Source organism: Halichoerus grypus, chromosome 15 (assembly GCF_964656455.1).
Source record: "Halichoerus grypus chromosome 15, mHalGry1.hap1.1, whole genome shotgun sequence".
Classification (NCBI taxonomy): domain Eukaryota; kingdom Metazoa; phylum Chordata; class Mammalia; order Carnivora; family Phocidae; genus Halichoerus; species Halichoerus grypus.
The window spans coordinates 34,077,772-34,096,376 of NC_135726.1; the positions used below are offsets into that span (position 1 = coordinate 34,077,772).

Sequence of the window (18,605 nt, forward strand, 5' to 3'; positions counted from 1 at the left end):
TTTATATGGCATTTCTTTCCCATAAATCCCATTGTTTTTCTATTTTTTTTTTTACTAGTAAAGAGCTACCTATCATATAATGTATTAAGACTGTAATATGACTTTTTACCTCATTTCTTTAATTTTTTCTGTCTCCCAAGCAATGTACTCTTCTGTTTAGCTTAGTATCACCAACTCTTCATGGGTTACTACCAGTTTTGATCTGCTTTAAAATTTTTGGCCAGAGTGTGTGTGTGTGTGTGTGTGTGTGTGTTTACCTACCATATTTGTCAGATGGAACATGGAGTTGAATGGGTTGTATATTACAGTGTAGAACTGGGTAGCATAGCTTAATGCCAAGACAGAGCAAAAGAGGAAACATCTACAGGACTGTGTGACAGTTTTACATCCTGAGAGAATACAAAACATAATCATGGTAATAAACAGTTGTATTCGAACTTGGACACAAATAACTAAGTGAATATTGGACACTTTTATCTAGACACTGTGAGATTTGGTTATATTGCAGTAGTCATTGTGTTGTAATCATGACTGATAAAGTTTCGATAAGTGCAGGTGTGTCACCAAAAATTCCATTATTTAGTAAAGTGTGGTGTGAAATAAAAAGGTTGAGAAAGCCTGTTTGATCCTCTTCCTGCTTCTTTTACTCGTATTTCTTTGCTCTTACCTTACTGCTTGATACTTTGATTTAATGTCTAATGGTTTAATGACAAACTCAGACTATCAGATTCTACCACTTTGATATAAAAGAAATTCAAAAAGCAACTACTTGCTAGGGCCAGAGATTTAGTTTAAAGAATTTAGGGAAATTTTCTTTCTTTGGGTTTTTTTTTTTCCCAACTTGTATATAAATTGAACAGCTGTGTTGGATGAGAAGTTAAGTATTCAGTGCCAGTAGGAGATTATACTGTTTTTGAGGGTTATTGGAAAGAAACGAAATTTAGGGACAAAGCAGACAATCTGGAATCAGGCTCTGTGCTTATTCTTAATTTTTCTGATCTTCAGTTTCCTCATCTGCAGTGTGGAGCTACAGCCTACTTTCTGAGGCTTACCTAAGTAGTATGTATGAAGCTGCTGACACAGTTCCTTACAGGTTGGTAGGTGCCCAGTTTATGCAGCTTCGTTCACAGCAAACTTTCTTTGTCAGATTTCAGACAGAATCCCAAATCGAGGTTATGAAAATGAACACAGTAGGTTGAAACAACTGTTTTCAGAAAATCCTGTATAATCCAGGTCTTTTTTATTCAGTGATTAATTGCAGGGTTCCTAGTATGACTCTGTAAACGTCACCAACGTTACTAATATATCAAATGTTTCCATGTATTTGATCTCAGTTAATGTCCAAAAAATCTGTTGTGGTGGTTTTAATAATTTTACAAATGAGAAATTTTTTTTAAAGGATTTTATTTACTTATTTATTTGAGATAGAGAGGGCCCATGCATACCAGCAGGGTGAGGAGCAGAGGGAGAGGGACAAGCAGACTCCACGCTAGGACCCTGAGATCATGACCTGAGCTGAAATCAAGAGTCCAGTGCTTAACCGAATGAGCCACCCAGGGCCCCACACAAATGAGAAATTTGAGACCCACGATATTGTAATTTTGCTCAATATCAAAATACTTAATAAGAGCAGAAGTAGGAATTCAGGTTTGAATTTCTGATTCCAATCAAATTCATCGTTCTTTTCATTATACATAGGCATGTTCTCTAGGTATGTAGTCAATAGTACATTATTAAAAATTGAAATTACTGTCTAGGAATTGATGAGTTATGGAACTCTGATGTTACAAACAAACATTTTGAAAACTTGGAGAATTGGTATGGAAGTACATCTGTTTTTTTTTTAAATTATGTATGATGACTAAATGATTCACTTCACACATAGTTTTTTTTTAAAGTAGATTTTATTTTTTTAGAGAATTTTAGATTCAGTAGGAAAATTGAATAGAAGGTAGAGATTTCCCATATTCACCCTGCCCCCAGTCATGCATAGCTCCCCCATTGTCAGTAGTTCTCCACCAGAGTGGTACATTTGTTACAGTTTGATGTACCTGCATTGACACATCATTATCACCCAAAGTCCATAGTTTACATAATGGTTCAGTCTTGGTGTTCTGCATTAGGAATTCTGACAAATGCATGATGAATGCTATATGTCCACCATTATAGTGTACAGAAGAACAGCTTCATTGCCCTGAAAGTCCTCTGTGCTGCACCTATTCATTCCTCCTTCCCCCAAACGTCTGGCAAGCTCTGATCTTTTTACTGTGTCCATCGTTTTGCCAGTTCCAGAATGTCATATAATTGGAATCATATAGCATGTAGTCTTTTCAGATTGGCTTCTTTCACTTAGTAACATTCATTGAAGGTTCTTCCGTGTCTTTTCATGGCTTGGTAGCTCAGTTCTTTTTAGCGCTAAATAGTATTCACTGTCTGGTTGTACCAGTTTATTTATCCATTCACCTACCAGAGGACAGCATCTTGGTTGCTTCCAAATTTTGGCAATTATGAATGAAGCTGCTGTAAACACCTGTGTGTAGGTTTTTGTGTGGACATGTTTTCGAATCCTCTGGGTAAATACTGAGCAGCATGATTGCTAGATCTTATGGTAAGAGTATGTTTGGTTTTGTAAGAAACTGCCAAACTGCCTTTTATAGTGACTGTACTGTTTTGCATTTCCACCAGCAATGAATGAGCGTTCCTGTTGCTCCACATGCCCACCAGCATTTGGTGGGGTCAGTGTTCTAGATTTTGGCCATTCCGATAGATAATGTAGTGGTATCTTCTTGTTTTAATTTGCGTTTCCCTGATGACAGATGATGTGGAGCACCTTTTCATATGCCCCTTTGCCATCTGTGTATCTTCGGCTAGGTGTCTGTTAAGGTTTAAGTTGGGTTGTTAGTTTTATTGTTGAGTTTCAAGAGTTCTTTGTATATTTTGGATAACAGTCCTTTATCAGATAAATCTTTTGCAAATATTTTTTCCCAGTCTGTGTCTTCTCATTCTCATGACAGTGTCTTTTGCAGAGCAGACATTTTTAATTTTAATCAAGTCCAATATCAGTTTCTTTCCTGGTTCATGTGTTTGGTGGTGTTTTTGAAAAGTCCTCACTAAACCCAAGGTCATCTAGATTTTCTCCCATTGTCTTCTGGGAGTTTACATTTAGGTCAGTGATCCATTTTGAGCTGGTTTTTTGTGAAGGGTGTGAGATCTGTGTCTAGATTCATTTTTTTTGTATGTGGATAGCGAGTTGTTCCAGCATCATTTGTTGAAAAGGCTGTCTTTTCTCCATTGCCTTCATTTCTTTGTCAAAGATCAGCACAGATCACAGTTATTTTAAAGTGAATTCTAAATCTCAGTTGTGAATTCTCTTTAAGCTGTATATCAGTAAATGCATTCTACTTGCAGGGGCATCAGGGATAAGTGAGTTCTGCTTTTATACATACGCTGTTCCTTCTCCTTAGAATTCTTCATGCTGTTTTACTTGATTTAGTCATTCCTTCCAGAAATACTTGAGTACCTGGTCTGGGCTGGGTACTGTCCTAGGTGCTGGAGACACAAGCGTGAGCAAAACAAACAAGGTCTGTTCTCATGAAGTTTCTCAGTGCAGAAGTTCTGAACCAGAAGTTAATGGTTCAGGGATCCTGGGAGTTCTCAAGACCCTTTGAGGGTCAAAACTGTTTTCACAATAATGAGACATGAGGGTAGTGTGGAGTTTCCCAGAGGCTACATGGCATGTGGCATCTTAATAGATTAAATGCAAAAGCAGGTAATAAATGTCCAATTGCATTTTATTGCATCAGACATTGAAAAGATGTGCAAAAATGTGAAACACAGACATTTTTCTCCCTATTATGGAAAATATTTTTTATAAACATTTAACATGTCATGGATTTTTTTTTTACATGTAATGTAAATGTAATGGTAATTTTAAAATAAATACTTAAAAATTTATTAGATTGAATTTCTAATATAGTAAATATCAGTACATATAAGCCACATAGACAAAAAGCTCTTTTGGAGTCCTCAGTAATTTTTTAAAAGTACAAAGCAGTAAAGAATAAGTTTTTTAAGTGCTCAACATCACTTGGCATCAGGGAAGTACAAATCAAAACCTCAATGAGATACCACCTCACACCAGTCAGAATGGCTAAAATTAACAAGTCAGGAAACAACAGATGTTGGCGGGCATGTGGAGAAAGGGGAACCCTCCTACACTGTTGGTGGGAATGCAAGCTGGTGCAGACACTCTGGAAAACAGTATGGAGGTTCCTCAAAAAGTTGAAAATAGAGCTACCCTATGACCCAGCAATTGCACTACTGGGTACTTACCCCAAAGATACAAATGTAGTGATCCGAAGGGGCACCTGCACCCAACGTTTATAGCAGCAATGTCCACAATAGCCGAACTATGGAAAGAGCCTAGATGTCCATCGACAGATGAATGGATAAAGAAGATGTGGTATATATATACAATGGAATGTTAGGCAGCCATCAGAAAAAAAAAAAAAGAAATTTTGCCGTTTGCAACAACGTGGATGGAACTGGAGGGTATTATGCTGAGCGAAATAAGTCAATTAGAGAAAGACAAGTATCATATGATCTCATTGATACAAGGATTTGAGAAACAAGACAGAGGATCATAGGGGAAGGGAGGGAAAAATGAAACAAGATGAAACCAGAGAGGGAGACAAATCATAAGAGACTCTTAATCTCAGGAAACAAACTGAGGGTTGCTGGAGTGGTGGGGGGTGGGAGGGATGGGGTGGCTGGGTGATGGACATTGGGGAGGGTGTGTGCTATGGTGAGTGCTGTGAATTGTGTAAGACTGTTGAATCACAGACCTGTACCTCTGAAACAAATAATACATTATATGTTAATGAAAAAAAAAAGTCCCCCCCCCCCCCCCCCATGGCTAGATAGGTTTAAAGGGTTTAGAAGTCATAGGATCAGCTATTCAGTTCGAAGGCAGTCAGTAGGCAGTTTGTAAATGAAAGGGCGTAACTATGTTCCAATAAAACTACTTCCAGAAACTGGCAGCTGGCCTGCAGTTGTAGTTTGCCAACCACTGGTGTAAAGTGTTCCTGATAACAAAAAAGTTTGAGAACTTGAGTTATGAGTAAAAAGTTGGTGTTGTAGTTGGGAGGGAACAGGGTAGAAAATAATAGTCAGAATTTCAAATGGTGACATATTGTGAAGATAATTGGAAGGGTCATCTGGCCTTTAGATAAAGTGATCAGGAAAGGTACCTTAAGGAGCTGACTTTAGTTAACTGGTTACTTGTTCAAGGACTTAACTAGGTATCATCTTTTTTGATTAGAGATCCCTCTTGCATTGGGAGGGAAAGCAAATGATAGTTTAATTAAATTTTTATTTTTATTTTGAAGGTTATTAGATTTAAATTCAGAAAAGATTAGTTTTTCAAGTTGAATTATAGACTATCCAAAGCATATTTATTTAAAAGGATTGTGGAACGGGCCCCTGGCTGGCTCAGTCAGTTAAGTGTCCGACTCTTGATCTCAGCTCAAGTCTTGTTCTCCGGGTTGTGAGGTCAAGCCCTGTGTTGGGGGATTTAGATAGATAGATAGATAGATAGATAGATAGATAGATGATAGATAGATAGAGGAAATTATACAGCCTGGGTTAGAACATTGACTTAAGTTACATGACATTTAGCAAGTTATTTGTATCGTTTTTCTTTTCTGAAAATGAAAGTTGGTTAAGATTTCTTTCAAATTTAAAATTTCTGGTATGTTTGTTTGCTTTGCCTAGGTTGCCATTTGCCCCCCTCCGCCCATCCCTTCTAAGTCTGCCCCGATCAGATAAGCTCCAACTTCCATTATTTACTGGTTTTATGATCTGAAACATTTATTTTGTGAATTTATTTTCTTACCTGTGAGGTAGGGGATAGATGCCTAACCTGGAAGCTCACTGAAATGGTGAAATAAAATCAGTGTATGTAAACCTTCGAGGACAATACCTGGTACATACTAGGTGTTTAATAAATGTTTGGGGCAGCTGTTTTTTTTTTTCTTTTTTAAGATTTTATTTATTTGCGAGAGAGACAATGAGAGACAGAGAGCATGAGAGGGAGGAGGGTCAGAGGGAGAAGCAGACTCCCTGCTGAGCAGGGAGCCTGATATGGGACTCGATCCCGGGACTCCAGGATCATGACCTGAGCCGAAGGCAGTCGCTTAACCAACTGAGCCACCCAGGCGCCCTGGGGCAGCTGTTTTAATGAAAATGGAGGAAGGTCTGTATTTTGCCTTATTATTTAGCTTGCTGACCCTGCAACCTGTTTAGACTATAGCAGTAAGAACAAAAGCAACAACAAACAGGCAAGGTCCAGTGAGAGGCATGACAATTAAATATGAAAACTCATGTAGAGGGGTTAAGGAAGTATAAGAGCAGTATCATCCAAATTTATGTAGCCATTCCAACTTCAGGAAAAGGACAGAGAAACAGCCATCCTTGCCACCAAAATCTCGATTCCCTTGTTGGAGATTGAGGGTATTGACATAATGAAAAAATGCTTTACTGTACCAAGACATAAGGTAATTTTAGCAAAACCAAATTCATGAATTAGAACTTGATTTCTTTTGGAATGCAATGCAAAACAAAGATTGAAATTATGAGAAAAAAAATATGTCACTGTAAGATCCAGCAGGGTCAGTATCAGAATTATGTGCAGAAAAGAAACAAATAGATGGGAAGGATCAAAGAATAATTAGAAGAGAAGTCCACAAAGGTGAAAGATTTGAACCTTTGGATTGAAAAGACTCACCTAGTGTTTTGTTCAGCAAGTGCTGATGGCATATACATAGATGTTTTGGTGGAATTTTTTTTTTTTTTTTTAGGATTTTATTTTTAAGTAATCTTTACACCCAAGGCAGGGCCTGAACTCACAACCCTGAGATCAAGAGTTGCATGCTCCACCAACTGCCAGCCGGATGCCCTGGTGAAAATTTCTTTCAGAGACAGAGTCCAACAAGCCAGTGAGAAAATGTTACCTGCCAAGGAATAAGAATAAAAATGGCAGTAGACTTTTCATCTACATCATTACATGTCAAAAGATCATGAGCAGAATTTATATAGTTCTCAGGGGAAAAGGGTGTGACTAGAATTGTAAACCTGTGCAGTTTCTGTAAGAGCTTCAGACTGCCAAGATTGAGACTCTTATATGTCCTTTCTGAAAACTTTCTTGAGGTATGGTGGCTGTGCCAAAAAATGAATCATAATTAAGGATTCAAGGGGAAAAATGGGTATTTGTCTTATTTTTTAAAAGTTTTTATTGTAATTCCAGTACAGTTGACATACAGTGTTCTATTAGTTTCAGGTGTACAATATAGTGATTCAGCAGTTCCATACATCACCCAGTGCTCATCACACAAGTGCACTCCTAATCCCCAAGGATGGGTATTTGTTTTGTGATATAATTGTGAGAAATGAAGCCAGAATGGTTGCAGTTAGGTTTAAATGATTGTTTTGACACAGTTTTGAAATTTAATATAATCTTTATTTTGGCAGGTGAGAAAGAGAAAGTTTTACTATTAGCATGGTAAAAATGGGCTTGCCTTGTTTTGGGAGATGTTAGTATTTTTATTCTTGATTTAATAAATTGTAGATTCGATGTGAAATAAAAATATGTAGTAGCTAGTAAAACAGAATTGGGATATAGAACCATGCTGTCCAACAAAACTTTCTGCAGTTGTGAAGACATGGTTGTGCTGTTTTGCATTCCCACCATCAAAGTGCTTATTAGTGCTTGGTATTGCCTGTTAAGTTTGGCAATTGTAGCTAGTTTTAGAGTTATGATCCAGAAGTTTGGAGAACATATTAATGTTAATGGCAAATTATTTCTCTTTTGGTTCAAGAAAGGCAGTTGAGATTTTTTGGGACCTAAGGTAATGACTTACACATACATATTTTGACTCTATCCTCAATGTCCTACCAAAAGACCCAACCAATTCATAAAAAACACTCTGCCGTGACTTGGTGCTGATACCATCTTCTCTTTATCCCCCTCACCCCCACCAAAAGAGAATGACTATGCAGAGACTTTGCTGAGACTATGGAAACTCTCAGACTGAAACTTTCTTAACCTCCAACTTCCTGAGCTAGACATCTTCTGTCTTCTTTGTTCTTACCATGGAGAAAGTATTTCTTCTAAAAAGGTCTAGTCACTCTGTCTTGACTTTTGAATCCCCCATCACCAAGAATTTTATTTTATCACATAGCTCCATTTCTTGGGATTACTACCCTCTTTTCTGGACTCTATCAGCATTCACTATATTCTGGTCTCTCCCATTTAAAAAAGAAAAAAAGGAACCAAGCGGGCAACTTCTCTGGGCCTTTCAGCCACTCTCTAACTTGCCTCTCTCCACAGCCATGCTTTTTGTTAACAGAGCATTCTGTTCAGTCTCCTTTGGTCTGATTCATGCACCAGCCATATCTCCAAGGTTGCTCTTGCAGAGGTCACCAGTAACTTCTGTAACGCCAACCCATGAACACCTGTTAGGCATGATCATACTTGACCTCTCAGCAGATTCCACATGGTTGACTTTTTACTACTTCTTACCATAGATTTTTTGTTATTTATATATTTATTCGCACCTTTTACCAGATCACCATTTCTAAATTACTTATTTTGATCCATTGCTTGATTATTTTTAATCAGTTAAGAAGGGTTCATGGGTGCTATATATTCCATGAATTCTTGCATGTTCAAGCATGTCTGCTTGTTGCCTTTTAATTTTTTTCTGATTACAGAAAGAGTACAAGTTCTCTATAAGTATATAATAAAGCATAGTTTATTCTAATATTTGTACATGTGAGTGTTTATAGATCTTCTTGTCTGTACCTTCCCTTGACTTCTGAGATACCACTCTCTCCTGCTTTTCTCTCACCTTTGCTTTCCTTCTCGGTTGTTCAGGTTTTTGCTACTCCTGTGAGCCTCAACCAGCAGTTGGCCACACCTAGGGTTAAAAATGCAGAATCTCAGGCCCAGCTTCAGAATAATTCTGATTCTAAGACAGAACCTGCAATAAGATCCCTAGATGATTAGTTGGCACCATAAAGTTTGAGAACTGTTGCAGTCTAGGCCACTGCCTCTCATCAGTGAACTCTTCAATCTTTAAATGTTGGGATTTCTCTTATTTTAGGCATGCTCCTCTTCCCTGTGATTTCAGATAGCATTGTGTGTTAATGCCTCCTCCTCTGCACTCTGAACTCCTGTACATCAGCTGCTTTTCTGCCAAGATCTCTCACAGGCATCTAGATCGCCCCCACTTTGCATTTCATCTGCTACTATACTGCAGTATCTAGCATAGTGTCTAGTGGGTTCTGATTCAGTATAGGCTGTTTTTTTTACTGGGGTGGAAGTCTCAAAATAGAGTGATTTCTGCAATAAAAAGGCAAATGTACATTGCTTTACACATTTGAATTGGGGTTTGCACTTTCCATTTACTGGGCTATCACCTTTGTTCAGACTTCTGTTTTTACAGCAGATCATTTTACCAGATTATTGTCCTGGGCTTTCCCCATTTCAGATCACCAGTCTTACTAGATATAAGTAACTCTTCTTCTATAGCAGCGGAATTTTCAGAATTACCTTCAGGAAAATAGAGATTTTAGGAAAATACGTACAATTTAAATTCATCATATTACTTTGCTACAGTTTGGAAATTAAAAATGGTTGTTTAATTTTTTTCCTTAGCATTATTGTTTTATAATGAAGTTTGATTTTTTTTTTTAACTTTTGGCATTTTAAGCTGTTAAATTTTTAAGGAGACTTGGATTAAATTTAATTTTGTTAGTGTGTGAGAGGTAAATCTTAAAATAGATTTTTAACATAACATTTTCTGCATAATACCCTTCACAATGTCAAATGTAGAAAGTACTACTTTTGCAAAAAGGAGTTAAAGGATGAAAGCCCTTAAATGTTTTGAATGGAGTTTATTTAACCCATTGATTCCTAATAGAACAAATTCATAATATGAACCTATACTTTATTTTACAGTGAATATTATATCATTTCTAGGAATAATTTTTGGAGAAGTAAAAGAAGGCTGGAGATATTTGCATCCTATCTTTTTTACTAAATTAAAAATGCAAATTTCATTTACTTTGACACTTGTTTTCACAACTCTCAATCAGACTAGTCTTGATAAAGCAGTTTATTTATTGTCCCCTTTGAAGAAAAAAATTGCTAAAAATTACGTCTATATCATGCCCAAGGCTGTACCTCCTCTGTATGTTGTTTGTAACTTGCTCTACAATACACTGTGATCCTTTTTTGCATGTGTGAGTACATTTCTCCATGTTAAACCTTTATTTTGTAAGTAACTGTATTAGCTTCCTGTTGCTGCTGTAACATAACATTGTCACAGGTTCAGTGGCCGGTGTTAAGGATGCAGACATCTTTGAGGGGGGCATTATTTGCCTGCCATAGTAACATTGTGTAAACTTCAAAAAATAGTTGTTGTGTATTACTAGGCGTGAGGTATGACTAATCAGAGAAATTGTTCATCAGTCCTTTATAAAAAGAAACCAAGTTTCCCACATGAAATCAAGAATAAAAGTTTAAGTCCATCCACTTTTACTGTAAGTATGTTAATGTGACAAAGCAATGATTAAATGCTCTGAAATTACTGAGGGCATTGAAGGCTGATTATAAAATGTTTTGATGTAGATTAAAGTCTACTCAAACTTAATACCAAACTGGGCTTGAGATGTAGGCTTTAGAAAGTATAGGTACTAGGTCATTCTTCCTAAATTTTGGATTGTTAACTTTTTTTTATGGGCTTGTCTTAGTGTAATATAATTTTTGTGAAATTTTAAGCTCTTTGTAAAACCAGTGTAAATATTCTACCTAGTCAAGAAATTTATTAAGGTTTATTGTGCTAAAGGTTAGTTAAATGGCAGTTGATCTTTGGCAGACATGTTTGATCACCTTTACGAACTCCAAAGTATCTTTTGGAACCCACACATTTAAACTATCTTTTGGAACCCAGTAACTAGTAGGTGACCTCAAGCAAGGCAAGAAAGTTTGGAGATGTCAGGTGAATATATATTTTGGAGTATGTACCATCTATGATATACATAAATTACCCATCTCCCTTAATCCAGACAAAAGCTGTGTGAGGCTGGAAATACTGTCCCAGTTTTATGGCTGAGCAGGTGGTGAAGACTGGGTTTGAATCCAACTGTGTGTAGGTGACTCCAGAATGCCTACGCTTTTATTGTCCTGACTCACTTGTTGAGAGGTTTGTGTGTAGGTTAATGGTTTTCAGATGGTGCTATAAGTCTCTGTAACAGATCCTTTGGAAGTTTGGGAAAAATGATTTTTTTTTTCTCAGAATCATTCCTTCCCTTTGACTTGTTTTATACATTTCGGTTCAGTTTTAACTGTTTGGAAAGAGTTTCCCTGCCTAAAACATTTGGAGTCTCCTGCCCTAGAAACCTGAGACCTTTCTAGAATGAATATGTATTAGAAAATAAAAATGTAAGTAGTAATAATTTGTCAGTGAACAGTCTTTATCTAATTTTAATGATATTTCTATTCCTAATGATGTTTTGTGTAGCCTAATATTAAAATGAGGTTGAAGTGTTTGAACACACTATTAAGAGGGCTGGGAAGTGATTAGAATTAAGATTTGATGTGGAAAGTGGGTAATCTGCAACTTACTGCACAGAGTTCACTGCCACTACAGCTCCTGCTGCGTTTGAAGGCTGCCCTGTAAGCATGATGTAATGACAGGTTAAACCCCGGAGTGTACTACCTGACGCAGTGCAAATCTGAGGCCCAAGACTTTATTGGGGCACGGGTAATGCTTCTTTAAAAACACAACAAGCTTCTCTGTTTAATGAGGCCATTTAAGATGGTTTTCCCAGAGTGGGAAGAGAGTATAATCTCAGTTTGGAGGTTGAAGGAGTTTAATATGGTTATGTAGTGTTTACTATTCTCACTGCAGTCTTTTCGAAGGGAGAGAAGGAGTTGCAAGTATGGTGCCAACAGGGGTAGAAGTAGAGGAGTGAGCTAGAATTGAGGAAATACGGTAGTTGACGCCCGGTAAATAGTGAATGAAGTGCGGAGAATGCTTTTACTCTATGTTCACACGGTTAACCAGGAGGAGAGCACTTGTCTGGCCGTATATGTCCCATATACCCTGTGTAGGTCTTAGGTTGAAATCATACAAAATTGCCAGTATCTGTTTTGTTCTACGAAAGGCATGTTTCAATCTAAATGTAAGCTTGTGGAAATGCTGAGGTCGCAGTGTTGCTGGGGGTCAAGGGTAGGGTTGGAGTTGCGCTGCGCAGTGCCCCGGAGCAGTCCTGGGCTGGGAGGGCGGAGCTTGCAGGCGTGCCCACAGCGTCAGCCCCGCCCCTGCGGGCCCCGCCCCACGCTAGCTGCGCCGCGAGCCTGGGCCGGCTGGCATTGCGGGCTGGAGCAGGCTTGCCCAGCAGCGGCCAGGCCCCAGCCCTGGGCTCCGCGTGGCTCTCCCGGCGGGCCGGACCCTATAGTAGCTCCAGAGCTGGCTCCGAGGGCGCGCTTACTCCAGCCTCCTCGCACTCTACAGCCCCGTCCTTCACCCAAGCTGGCTAGCTAACGAATGTGAGGAAGACAGACTTGCAAGACTGACGGTTTAGGGCCCAGCGGAGGACAGCTCAGTGATGGCGCCCATTTTTGGAAACGCAGGCGAATTTGAGCTCGCAGGGAGGTGTGGTCGACTTCTCCTGGGACGGGAGAGGCTTCATTTCTCTGCTGCTGCGGTGGCCGGTGCTTCGGAAGAGTGAAATGGAGTGTTATAGAGCAGGGCACTTACCTTCGCTTCTTGAAAACTTGAACTCGGACACGCGTAGGAACAGAAGGTGTCCAGGAGGGGCCTCTGTTAAAAATCATATTTGCTTCTGGGGGAAAGGCTATGAGCTCCCTGACTTCTCATGACCGGGAAGTCTCCCTTACCTTTTCTGTACTCCTGGAGGGGCGTCTTGCTCACATGTTTACCAGCAGCTGGGACAAGGAAGAGAAAAGGTATTGCCGTTAAGAGACTGGGTTGCTTAAACTATGAAACGGGAAAGTTCTTGTAAGCCAGTGGAATCTGGATCAGGGAGTGGCTGCAATGTAATTGAGCTCGAATTTGCAGCTCTGTTTCTTTTGATCAGCTGTACTTTTCTTTTAAACTAAGCTTCAGGTTACGTCATCACTCCTGCAGGGTTGTCTAAAGACACTTGAGCCCTTGGTTCCTACTGCAGGGCTGTTGTGTGGTTGGGTTCTTTTTGTTTGAAGATGGAGCTGGGTTCTACCTTTGGAGCTTTGGGAGGTTTTAGCAGCTGCTGTCCTGTAATACCTTCATTCACAAGAAATACCGGCCTCATTTCACTTGTTTTCAGTCTTTAGATAGGGATTTAAATTGTGCTTTCTACAGCGTTTGGAAAAATAATAAAGATATATTGTAATATAAGCCCGAATGATTGATCAATGTACAGCTATTTGCTAGGTTAGGAAATGAAATAGTGTTTTTCTGCTTATATTTTCCTAGTTCTAATATGTTGAATACAAACTGATTTTACTGCCCCTTGATGTGATTAGCTTGTTTTGGTTTAGTGATTTGAAAAGGCATTGGTGGTTTAGACTGTTTTGTGCTCAGGGAACCACTTTTCCAATTCGAATGTTGCTCATAAGTGAACAGTATAAAATGGACCATGAAACAGGCATATATATGGGGCATTTTGGCAATGCTAAGCGCATTGTTTCCAAGTGATGGAAAGTGAGTGCATCATCATATGCACAAAGAATCTAACACCTGGGTTATACAGTGTTTCAGATGATGAGAATTGATTCCTGTTGTCCCTAAGTCCATGTGATAAGCCACATTATGATGGAATTCTGTACTTTTGTAAACTCTTGGATTGTAGAATATTAACTTAGTTGACAGTGGACTTAATCTTTTTTTTTTTTTTTTTTGGGCAGCTTCAGTCCTCACTTGAGGTGTCTATCCTTGAGTAATCTAGAATTCAAATTGCATTTATATGGTCACATTGGTAACCAGCATTGTTTTTTCAAAGTCACATTCTTTGCAACAGAATAACAATTACAATTGGGAAAGCTTTAAATTTGAGGCAATAAATTTTAATTTTGTTAGAAATGTGGCTTATATAGTTATTGGGAATACAGTCTTAGGACATTAGTAGACTGATATTTTGTTACCCCCGAGACAAATATGGCCTGTCATATCCTAGCAAAGGTAGTTTCCTGGGAAAGTTGTTTGCTTTATCTTTCATTTAGCCTGATAAGTTGCATTGTTGTCATTTCTTCCAAGTGACATTTATCTCTTAAATAATATTTATTACTGTACTGATGAATGCTTCAGCAACACTGGTGAACCCTAGGGTACAAGGAATTCTTAACCTGTTCACTATACTGTCCCCAAGGTTGTGTGTCTCTCTGGTGCTTTTATCTTTATTCTTTTTTTTTTTTTTTTTTTTTAAAGATTTTTATTTATTTATTTATTTATTTATTTATTTATTTGAAGAGAGAGAGAATGAGAGAGAGCAAGCACATGAGAGGGGGAGGGTCAGAGGGAGAAGCAGACTCCCTGCCGAGCAGGGAGCCCGATGCGGGACTCGATCCAGGGACTCCAGGATCATGACCTGAGCCGAAGGCAGTCGCTTAACCAACTGAGCCACCCAGGTGCCCTATCTTTATTCTTTATTTACCTTCTTTTCTGGCTCTTCTTTCCCTTTGCAAATTATATCTGATTTGTATTGTGGAATGGAAGTAGATTAGAAAGATGTACTTTCTCTGAGTACCAGACTAAGAACTTTTGAAGATGGCCTTCTAATTTCTCCTCTCTTCCTCCCACTTTTGAGGTAGTGATCAGTAGGAAATAAGATTAATACATAGCTGATGTTAATTCTAGGGGAAAACTTACTAGATGAAGATGGATGATGGGATGGCAGCATACCCTTCCCCTGGTGACCCCCTCCATTCCCTAAATCTATGTCCAAAGCAGATTACTGTTACCATTACGCAGAGCTAATCAGAGCTAATGTCCTGGTGATCCTTTGGATCGCTTGTGACTCCCTGTAACTGTTGGGAGCTGACCTAGAATGGGAAAGAAAGAGACTGAGCAGGGGAATTGAACACAGGGAGGGGAAAGTTCAGTGAAAACGCATTTGATTGAACTTAAGCTACTTTAACACAGGGTTTCTTTCTTTCGTTTTTAAAGATTTTATTTATTTATTTAATTGACAGACAGCGAGAGAGGGAACACAAGCAGGGTGACTGGGAGAGGGAGAAGCAGGCTTCCCGCCGAGGAGGGAGCCTGATGCGGGGCTCGATCCCAGAACCCTGGGATCATGACCTGAGCTGAAGGTAGTCGCTTAACCAACTGAGCCCCCCAGGCGCCCCAACACAGGGTTTCTTTAGTTGTTGATGGTCCAGTTTCTGTTTCAGCATTTATTCCATGTTGTCTAGTTCATCCAAGCAGATTTTTAATATTTTTTTTTTTTTAAGAAAGGGAATTCTAGGGCGCCTGGGTGGCTCAGTTGGTTAGGCGACTGCCTTCGGCTCAGGTCATGATCCTGGAGTCCCAGGATCGAGTCCCGCATCGGGCTCCTTGCTCAGCAGGGAGTCTGCTTCTCCCTCTGACCCTCCCCCCTCTCATGCTCTCTCTCTATCTCATTCTCTCTCAAATAAATAGATAAAATCTTTAAAAAAAAAAAAAAAGAAAGGGAATTCTATATGTGTCTTGGAACATTTTGATAAAAGAGATTTTATCTGGTATACAACTCCTTATAATCAAAATGCATAATTTGTGTAATTTATGGTTTTTTAAATCCTTTATTTTTTTGCTCACAGTACATTTTGCATGAAACTTAGGTATTTCGGCATGCCAACATTATTTATAAAACAAGTGATAGTTGTAATTCTTTTTCTCCTGCCTCCTTTTATTTTTATTTATATTCTTGTTACAGAAATGAGCCGCCAGACTGCAACAGCATTACCTACTGGAACCTCGAAGTGCACACCGTCCCAGAGGGTGCCCGCCCTGACTGGCACAACCGCATCCAACAATGACTTGGCGAGTCTTTTTGAGTGTCCGGTCTGCTTTGACTATGTGTTACCGCCCATTCTTCAGTGTCAGAGTGGCCATCTTGTTTGTAGCAACTGTCGCCCGAAGCTCACATGTTGTCCGACCTGCCGGGGCCCTCTGGGATCCATTCGCAACTTGGCTATGGAGAAAGTGGCCAATTCCGTACTCTTCCCTTGTAAATATGCCTCTTCTGGATGTGAAATAACTTTGCCACACACAGAAAAAGCAGACCACGAAGAGCTCTGTGAGTTTAGGCCTTATTCGTGTCCGTGCCCTGGTGCTTCCTGTAAATGGCAAGGCTCTCTGGATGCTGTCATGCCCCATCTGATGCATCAGCATAAGTCCATTACGACCCTCCAGGGAGAGGATATCGTTTTCCTTGCTACAGACATTAATCTGCCTGGTGCTGTTGACTGGGTGATGATGCAGTCCTGTTTTGGCTTTCACTTCATGTTAGTCTTGGAGAAACAGGAAAAGTACGATGGTCACCAGCAGTTCTTTGCAATTGTACAGCTGATAGGAACACGCAAGCAAGCTGAAAATTTTGCTTATCGACTTGAGCTAAATGGTCATAGGCGGCGATTGACTTGGGAAGCGACTCCACGCTCTATTCATGAGGGAATTGCCACAGCCATTATGAATAGTGACTGCCTAGTCTTTGACACCAGCATTGCACAGCTTTTTGCAGAAAATGGCAATTTAGGCATCAATGTAACTATTTCCATGTGTTGAAATGGCAATCAACATTTTCTGGCCAGTGTTTAAAACCATTGCATTCAATTTCACAGAGAATAAGGCACCCATCTGCCTGTCAACCTGAAACTTTTGGTAGGTGGAAGCTAGACACATGAAGGTAAATAAAAGGAAAGGCTGTTAAATACAGGAAACAGTTGCATGTAGTAACACTAATATATTTAAAATAAGTCAACAGTAAACCACTGAAAAAATATATATATACACCCAAAATGGGCATCTTTTGTATTAAGAAAGGAAGCATTGTAAAATAATTCTGAATTTGTGTTGTAGATTGAGTGTACTGTTGAAAAATACTGGGTTTTTGTTTCGTGTGTTTGCCGGCGAGTTGCTGTGTGTGTGTGCGCGCGTATGTGTGTATGTGTGTGTGGTTTTTTTTTTTTTTTTCCTTTAACCAACAAGCCATGTTGCGTGGTCTTGGACCACTGCTTTTCCCCTTTGTGAGTCAATACATAGTGCTGCTGTGTGTGTATATTTTTTTTGTGTGTGTATTTGCTAATTTTTATTAATTCTAGTTTTTCATTAAATAAATTTGACTTTCTTTTCTGTAATTCAGGTTTTTCCTCACTTTTTTTTGTACCTTTTTAAAGTTAGTGTCTTTTTGGTATGCATAATTGTTTATGGTAAAGTTTATACATATGTGTTCAATACGTATTTTCTTTTCCCCCATTAATCAGTTCATTAGAAATATTTTACATTCAACTCTTTTGAGAAGATACGAGTTCCAGAAAGGAAAGGTAACAGCAGAATTATCAGAAGCTATTTAAAGCAGCTGTAAGATGGTCTCTGTCTGTCTGTCTCTCTCTTTTTCTCCAGCTGAGTCAGACCTTTGAACTTATTCTTTGAAAGGTTAGGGAATACTGATTTTTTTTTTTTTAATACTGGAAAAAAGAAATCAGGCTTTTTTTTTTTTCCTTTCAAATATCTTGGACAAATCACATGTTTAAAATTTGTTCTTGTATTTATTGGTTTTGCAGAAGAAGGCATCGTCTTACAGTTTGTAATCAAAAGCAAATCATTTGTTTAAAAAAAGGCAGTTTGCAAAAAATGTTTTTGGTCTTTTATAATTCTCATTAAAAGAATATCTGGCAAATTAAAACTTTTATGTGTCTGCTTTAGCTCTAAGTTTGATTAAAATCCAAAGTTATTTTCCTGTTCAATTCTGTACTTCATAACCGAAAAAAGTGTGCTGTATTTTGAAGTGTGATAGATTTATTCTAAGAATGGGTATATGGTCTCTGTATACAGAGTCTTGATTTCTTCTCTCTTGCTGACATTTTTATTCTCACAACTCTGTTAGGAGACTAATTTAAGTTAAAATGATGCTAATCACTTTTTTTCCCCTTAAAAAAAAAAAAACAAAAAACAGTTAAGACTGAGTTAGTATTTCATAGCCTAATGGAGATGAGCCTGGTCCCTACAGCAGCCTTCCAGGGACCTACATGCCAGTTGTAGCTCTAGCCCGTTTACCAGCTATGGGACCTTGGGCCCGTTTCCTAATGTGTAAAATGGGGTTAATTATGTAGCTACCCCAAAGGGTTACATGGGATACCAGTAAGTTACGTAGAACAGTGCTTTGCACATAATAAGCACCCAACAAATGTTAGCTGCTATTATTACGCCTTTAACTAGCACCATACTGATAACTGTTGCTAATTACCCTGAGGCACCTAACAAGATTCTGAAATTGCCTTCTGAATGACCGAAGATCATTTTATTTTGTGTGGCTTTTATGGGTATACTAAACTTCGCAAG

At 38.7% G+C, this 18,605-nt stretch overlaps 1 protein-coding gene across 4 annotated transcripts in view; it reads left to right on the forward strand.

Annotated features, from left to right (window-relative positions):
• SIAH1 (siah E3 ubiquitin protein ligase 1) overlaps window positions 1-17,949 on the forward strand; it is a 32,013-nt gene extending 14,064 nt beyond the window's left edge. For 3 of the 4 annotated variants that reach the window (XM_036124334.2, XM_036124333.2, XM_036124336.2), the window contains exon 2: window positions 15,979-17,949. In XM_036124334.2, the coding sequence (XP_035980227.1) occupies window positions 15,981-16,829 (849 nt within the window). In that variant the 5' untranslated portion in view covers window positions 15,979-15,980 and the 3' untranslated portion in view covers window positions 16,830-17,949. Of the gene's footprint in view, window positions 1-12,224; window positions 13,034-15,978 lie in introns of those variants that run through there. The other variant, XM_036124332.2, reaches the window with a different exon arrangement.
• The last annotated feature ends 656 nt before the right edge of the window (window positions 17,950-18,605 follow it).